The sequence below is a fragment of the Fulmarus glacialis genome, unplaced genomic scaffold (genome assembly GCF_000690835.1).
Source record: "Fulmarus glacialis isolate BGI_N327 unplaced genomic scaffold, ASM69083v1 scaffold21888, whole genome shotgun sequence".
Lineage (NCBI taxonomy): Eukaryota > Metazoa > Chordata > Aves > Procellariiformes > Procellariidae > Fulmarus > Fulmarus glacialis.
Window position 1 is genome coordinate 1 of NW_009230419.1, and position 7,976 is coordinate 7,976.

At 34.7% G+C, this 7,976-nt stretch overlaps 1 protein-coding gene across 1 annotated transcript; it reads left to right on the top strand.

Annotated features, from left to right (window-relative positions):
* Nucleotides 1-621: 621 nt before the first annotated feature.
* Nucleotides 622-2,588, top strand: LOC104081464 (serine/threonine-protein phosphatase CPPED1-like; the record flags this gene model as incomplete). The annotated part of the gene is made up of 2 exons (XM_009584224.1): nucleotides 622-676; nucleotides 2,356-2,588. Coding segments are annotated over 2 exons (288 nt in total), but the record flags the coding sequence as incomplete, so codon positions are not given.
* Nucleotides 2,589-7,976: the final 5,388 nt, after the last annotated feature.

A 7,976-nucleotide genomic window follows, 5' to 3' on the forward strand; every position in this document is an offset into this window, starting at 1 on the left:
AATAAATAAAATATTGATATATCTTTAATATATTTTCAGATGCTTTATGTAGAACCATTGTCATTATGATTAAGGAGCACACAATCTATTGTATTTCAATAGAGAAATTACACCTAAATCCTTTGATTGGGTTTGAAAATTTTTGAATTGTCATTAATAGTATCATAAATCAACACCAGATCTTAACACTTTCTGTAACAAAATATAAAATTAATCACGTTTTGCACTTGATGATAAACAACAAAATTCCCAGTATTTTCAGCCATCTGGTCCAGTAATTTTTCAGTTTCACAACAGTATGAAATAGCATTAGATGCAGCTTCAGGAAGCTGTAATAGTCTGAAATCCAAGGATCTTAGACTGAGCATGCCAAAAATTAATCCCAAAAACTGTTTGTAAAATTAGCTATTTGTACTCACTCCACATTTTTATTCAAAATAAAATATGCACAATCTTAAATTAGCAAGAAAGCTGATGAATAATTTTTTGCCAAACTACGAATGCTGTTGACCATGATGCTCAGCTGCATCTATCAACAGTGCATAGAATGGCTAAATGGTGAAGTACGCTGGCAAAACCTGGAAATGAAATGCTTGTCTACGATAGCATGTTCTTTCTTAGGAAGAAGCTAGGTTCTCAACACTTGTTAATGGCTTTACAAACTTTGACATGAAAGGTAAGTACTTAGCATCAAAATGACTTTTTCTTTACTTTTTTGACTCATGAGACTAAACAAGGTTTCATTATTTTGTAGTAATAAAAACATTTGATTACAATTTATAAAACACCACATGGGGAGGGGAAAATAATCAATTTGGTAGCATGAATTTGACCTGTAAAGACAATCAGTAAGGCCATTCAAATTAGTGAATAGAGCTTCTACCAATTTATTTGGGTTTTTTTGCAAGGCAGAAGAAACAAAAAGTAGAAATTACTGGTTTGGAGGCGAGGATGACATAATTTCATTTAATTTGAAATTGTTTCAAAATTACTGCAAAAATCCTATAGCTATTGAGGAGCCATGGCAGGAAAGCACACCTGGCATATGGATCATCTTTAGAAGTTGGTCAAAATCAGATAGAATTTGCAAACTTAATTAATTTTTTTGTTAAATTATCGCATTGTGAGAGAAGGGGAAGAATGTTTGGACTTCTTTAAACATTCATTTGGCTAATCAGTTAGACAATGAATCAGCCAAGGATTTCAAAGTACATTATAAAGCCTTAAATATGAAGTAGGTTTGTCCTCTTTACCTGCTGCTACTTGTCACTTAGCTTTTTCTTCTACTCCTGACCAAGCCTTGATGATACTTGCGTGCGACCTACCCAGAAATTTTTTATATAGCATAGTGTTGTCTTCTGCAACAGATCAAATGTATTTCTTTCTTTTCAAGTTTATAATGGAGTGATTTTTCACCCCAATACAGTCCAAAATATAAACAGTCTATTTTAAAAAAAGAAAGAAAGAGAACAGCCTTAAGTCATTAAAAATACAGAGGAAATCAGAATGAACCTGCCTTGTTTGTACCCTATACTAGGTAAATGTTAATTCATGTCATTACCAAGCCTGACTCCTCTTGCAGGTTGTCAACCTTCCCTTTTTTGGCTGCTTTCTTCTCCTCTTATTATAACTCACAGCCTCTTCTGCTTATTAGGTTTCTTTGATGTACCTGGCTCTATTCCATCTGTGATAACCCCCTGATGTCTTTGAGAAAAGATTACAAATTATCTTCTCATTTATGTTTTTTTTGTCTTGCTTTTTTTTTTTCTTTTTTTTTTTAAGGTCACTGGCCTTGACTAAACAGGTTTAAGCTCTCGTTAGTGAATTTTCTGCACGTTATTTGACAAATACAGCTCCACAATACTTGGCTTTCAACTCATGTTTTGGTAGCATCATTCTTTAGGCAGTTATCTATTACTGAAAATTTTTTCTAATTTTAATCAGCTTCCTCTAGACTGTTCCTTCTTTCTAGCCAAAGGAGGAGCAAGATGACAAACACACCTTGCAGTAAGCTTAAAGAAGTTGGAGTCCAGTAGCCCTAAACAGAGCTAGTGGAACAGAGTAAAGTTTTTACTAATTATTCATTACTGTTGGAATTATTTATTGCTGTTTATTAATTATTTGTTTAAAATGCAAGTTCAGGTAAACGGTTTACTTTTAATTTTATGCTTTATGAACAATTAAAGGACGAAGGTAAACATGACACCTGTAGCTGTATGCTATGGAACTTTCTCTACAACCCCAGCAGCTGTGTAAGCCTCAGCATACAACCTCAGCAGTATCTTTTACTGTAAACACATTTTATACATAAACTGCAACTGCTAACTAAATATACTTTTTTTTTTTTTTAAACAGGCATTAAAGCTGTGTTTTCTGGACATTACCATAGGAATGCTGGAGGGTCCTACAGAGGACTGGAAATGGTGGTTTCATCAGCAATAGGATGTCAGCTGGGAGAAGATACGTCTGGGCTTCGCGTGGTTGTTGTCACAGATGAAAAGATCGTTCATAGATACTACGGTTTAAATGAACTGAGCAGCCAAGGCATGGAGAAAGAGCTGCTAGATATGCTTGCTAAGCAAAATTAGGCTATGTCAAATTATGTGATTTTTTTTCCATATCAGACAAATAGAAACAGTTTCCGAAAGTTTCCCCAAGCTGAAGATACAGATTTCTGATTGTGCACCACGCCCCAGAACAGCTCTCTATTTGTTATTAACAAGAAAGTTGTTGACATGTTTCTCCTTTTGGAAATGAGACCTATGATGAATATGGAAGAATAGCAGAACTAATAAGGTAATGTATCATTGAAAAGAACTGTTCTGAGAATTTTTACTTTGCTCCTAGATAAAACTTTCTTATTAAAGAGAAAGTGTATCAAAGAGTGAAAGTTGTAGCTTCTAGTCTATTTTAGTTTTATATTTGAGAGGGTATTTTAAAATCAATAAATATAGTAATTTCTGTTACACTCTGGACAATATAAATGTGGTGGTTTTTTACTCTAGGAAAATAAATCTCAAAAACTCTGAAATCAACAGACTCCCACTGACTTTCAGCAACCTTTGGGTCAGATCTTGTTACCTAGAGGTTGTATTTTCTCCTAATTCCCATACTTTATTTTCTCAGCTCTTCAGAGCCAGCAGGAGAGCAAACACATTCTGTTTTGCAGTCACTGCTTGCGTTTCCGTTATATCCTAGTTTTATACAATGAAAAGTCTATAAATTAAGCTAATGTAGGTGCAGAAACTAAACATGGAACAATTATTTTCCTTTTGAAATTTAACTACCATTCAATTAGCATATATTCTTGCTATAGCTTTGGAAGTTGAAATAATTGCATGGGGAGAATATTCTGTACACAATACTGTTATCAGACGTCACTTTGTTGATTCCTAGACAAGGGGAGAGCTTTGATTTTCAAATGCAATTTAAGAGTGCCTTACTGTAATATTAAATAATATTGAATGTTGAAAACCCTAAAAAGTATATTTTCTTCACTGAAGTAAGTCTTTAAAAAAAAATGCTCTAAAAAGAAATTTATGTTTGCAATCCAGCTTTTTTTTTTAGCAAGTATATCTGATTTGTTTACTGTTAAATACAAAAAAGTCTTCATGTAATTAACACATACCTGTTTTATTTTTTAAGTATTTAGTTGAACACATTACAATCCATGCCACAGGTTATCTAGAAATAGAGATAGCACAGCTTTTTAGCACCTGAAGAGGGAAGAACACAAACAATACTGGCTGAAAAAGTAATGCATTCTATCCGGTTTTATGTATACTCACATACAACATCATTCCCTAGAGGGTATTACAGATATTTAAATATGGTGAGAGAGATGAAATGCTGTGCTGAAAAGTCAGTTTCATTACATTTTTGTCACAACAGTTTATCTAGGAGGCTCCTTCAAGCTTGATTTGTGGGGCTCGTGAGGTTCTAAAATTACCTCTGTGGCATTTCCTTGCACCAGTGAAACAGCTGTACCTGCAGATGGACAGGACCAAATGTGGACTACTGTCCCATGACAATAACCTAAGCATAGGTAATGTTTGATTCAGAAAGAAAGAAAATTATTTTGTTTTTATTCTCCACCTGGTTTCGCCTAGTTGAACATTTTCACAGTCTCATTTTCAAGGGAACATCTGGGAAATGAGAACTAAAATCTAAGGCTAGATTACTTTGAAATAGGTAGATACCTAAGTACCCAAATGGCAGTTTCATTGGGAGTTAAGCACCCATTAGTTCAGATACTGGTTTTAAAAATCTGTGTACTTAGAGATCTTTTAAGCTACTGACTACTTTTAAAATTTGGTCTTACATAGCTGGGAGCTATTCAGTAATCACAGCTAATTAACAATTTCAAGAATGAGATGATGCTAGTTTATGTTTTGCAGAGGGAAGAATAGTCTCTCTATGACTTAAATCTCTTTTGAGTCAGTTTAACTCTTAAGGCTGAAGTAGTTCAGCAGAGGGACCAGAGATAATCTGAGCATGGAATATTCTCTCTGCTCCAGCGCAATATTGTAAAGCTGAATGGAAGAAAAGTTTAAACAGTTTTTAAATAAGCGTGTTTATTAAAGGATATAATTTTAACTAAACATATGAAGCTTGGGAGATCAAACCATAACTTCGGGAGCAAGTCTTTCCACAAATACGAAACTGCTAATAGTAGTGGTATATAGTGTTCTAAAATTTTGTTTTCAGAGTTACAGTGTACTAATATACAAAATAAATGTTTATGTAAGCGTAATTTTAATTCTTATTTTTAATTTTTTTTTTTTTCACTTTTTTCAAGTGTCACTTCACCGTAAGAAATTCTACGGCATTTTGTAATTAAAATATCACTTAAGTACAAAGCTGAAGTTCAATTAAAAAAAAAATAAAGGTTTTTTTATATCAAAAATTTTTCCTTTATTTAGTGATTTCTAAGAATATCTTGTTATGTTCATGTGTAAAAATATTACCAGATTTGTTTTCAGTTTGGAGTTTTGTAAGATAGTAAAGTTGGACTCCTGATTTTCATTAAATGCCTTCTTGTCCTGTATAGGATTTTGGGAGCTCACAACAGTGTCGTGTAGCTACACGTTATGTAGGCTCTGGCCTAGATTTCTTCAGGAAGAAGAAAAATATTCTCTGAGTTTTATATTTGAAACAGGGGGAACATTTATTTTGGTTCTCACCTTGCAAGTTTTCAAAAGGGAGAAAATTAAAATGTCAGAGATGAGCAAGTTGTGTGTGTAACTGTTGTTACTTTGTAGCCTGGATGACATTCTGATGAATGCAACCTTAGCTGAAATGAGGGAATGGCCTCTGTAGTACTTTGACCTTTTCAAGCCCATGCCTCATTTCAGTGAATTACGAATTCCCTGCACTAGCCTGAAATAGGAAGGGGTGTCCAGCATTTCATTAGTTGTTCATTTTGCCATTGCCTTGATAAGCGTAGTCGAAGTTAGCACACACATTAAACTTTGTGGCATCCTGAAATCTAAGTTAAATAAAATCTATTTCCCTTGCAATGCACGTTGTTTCAAAACATATCTTATTTTGAATGACAACTCAGAACTTCCACCTAATTTCTCACTCATATGAAGTGGATGCAATCATGTATAACTCAGATGAAAACACATCCTCATTTATGTAATACAATCATGGGAGGGATTTTTAACCATAGTGTGTTGCTGGACATGACTGTATGAAGCAAAGAGTTAAAAAAATAAAATAGGAATGTGCTTTTTTACCAGCATAAATGAGAAATTTCATTTGATTACTTTTCTTTGCATAATTAGCTAATTTAGAATTAATACTGATGCCTTAACTAATTTGAAATGGCAGAGGTCCTTGTGGTCACAGTGCCTCATCTTGTTTATGTAAAGAAAAATAATTCACATTGTGTTAAATTATGAAACAATCCACCCATGGAGACACTAATTATCATTTAAGAAAACATCTTTTGATGTTGAGGACATTATTTTTTTATCTCCAGCAGGGCTGATAATTGTAACTCTCTGTCAGCATATGACTGACTTTAAAGAAAGATGGCACAAAATGGTCAAACTGCTGATGAAATAGAGAGCAAGTGATTCCTCATTCATTTCTGTGGACTCAATGGGTTGGGCGGAGTGGGAAAAGGGGAAAGAAAAAAAAAAAAAAACCAAGTGACCACAATTAATTTTGATTTCCTCTGGGCAGCTAAAAGGCTGAGCTAACCCCCGATGACTCTTATTAAATGTGGAAAATTCACATTAGAACACGAGAGCACCCTGTGAAAGTAACCAAGTACTACATAATTAAGTACAATCTGAAGTGGAGACCTATGAACAGGAGACAAATTACTAAAAAAAAAAAAAAAAAAAAAAAAAAAAAAAAAAGTCTTTGAGATCAGTCTTGGTTTGCCAGTTTCAGTGTAAGCAACAAACTTAAGAACATGCTTCTTCCTAATCTTTGCAAAAAAAAAAAGGTCATTAAGCCTTGAATACATTCCGTTTGCTTACTGCTTGCCTTCAGTTCATGTGGTTCCAGCATCTAATCTTGCAAGTTTTAATAGAGGCAATATTTTGATAGGACTACAGTATTCAACTTCTGGACATTACAGACAAAATAAAAGCTTGATGTCTTGTTAAAACATAATCACGTTTTATATTGGGAATGGGCAGTGGCAGAAGTAAAGGCTCTTCCACCATTCCTCTTTGCAAACCAAATGTCCTATATTCCCTCTGCTTCAATGACTGCTTTCTTACCTCAGCACAGCAACTTGTTTTCTAGGTCTGTTTTTTTTTTTCCCAGACATAATCCTCAAGTAGCTGTTTTTATTCTGCTGTGAGAACAAATAACTAGGGACACATCTAACATAAGCAAATATACAAAGCATTAAAAACTAAACATTCCACTGCTTAAAAATGCACAGTTCCTCCATCTATGTCATTGTACAAGCCATTGCAGACTAACATGTCATTGTTTCAGCTTATGTTAATGCTGTGAATAAGCTTCTTTCCGTAATGATCTCGCCGTAAGCCTTCTTTGCAACTACCATTCTAACACAGTAATATCCTTTAAAGCAAGGGAAACATCTACACATACATTAGTTATCAGAAAGCTTGCCTGCCAAGCAAACCCTAAGATTACCTATTACTTCATGATAAAGTCAGCATGTAGAAATGCTGGTTTGCATTAGGAAATTGTAAACATGGAATTTCCACTTCACTAATAGTCTACAGTTACTACGAACATCTTTCTCCTCCTATTCTATGCTGACATATGAGATATCACATCACTGCAACATATGGAAATGCAAAGCCAAGTGGTTTAGGCTGCCAGCATGCCAGTCTCAGTTGCCATGAACCACTACCAAAATAACATCCAGCAGAGAGGCAAATATGAGACATCTACTAAAAAGAGAGCTAATACAAGAAATCTTTTTATGGCCAGGCATGTAAGACCCAAGATGTGAGTCTGTTGCTACAGCTCCATTCACCCTGCAGGCAAGCAGCCACGTGGCAGCATCCACATCCACCACGTTTAAGTTTATTCCAATGGCAGCTTGAAAGGCCAATGGATGCTGTCAGCTTCACACAACTAACAGCAGACTTACAAGAAGGAGATCTTGAATGCTGAAAGATTTATAGGGTTTTTTTGGAAAAGTTTTTTAGATTATCTGTTTCAGCACACAAAATTATTTCCTCTTATTAGGGAACAAGGTCTCATGAGTAGTTTGCACCCATTCTAATCCCATTCTCCTCAACATAAAGCGGTTTTATTAATTGTTAGTCATCTGAAGATTAGGCAATTCAAAGCTGATAAATGCAGGCACTGTGCTCTTGGACACATCTTCATTGGAAGATGCTCTGTAAAAAATAATTGGAAAAATAAAACATATAATAGAGAAAAAGCATTTGACCAGAATATTAGCCTCCAGTCTAAATGAAATCCAACTCTGATGCAGCAGATGGGGGGGGGGGGGGGGGGGGGCCACAAGA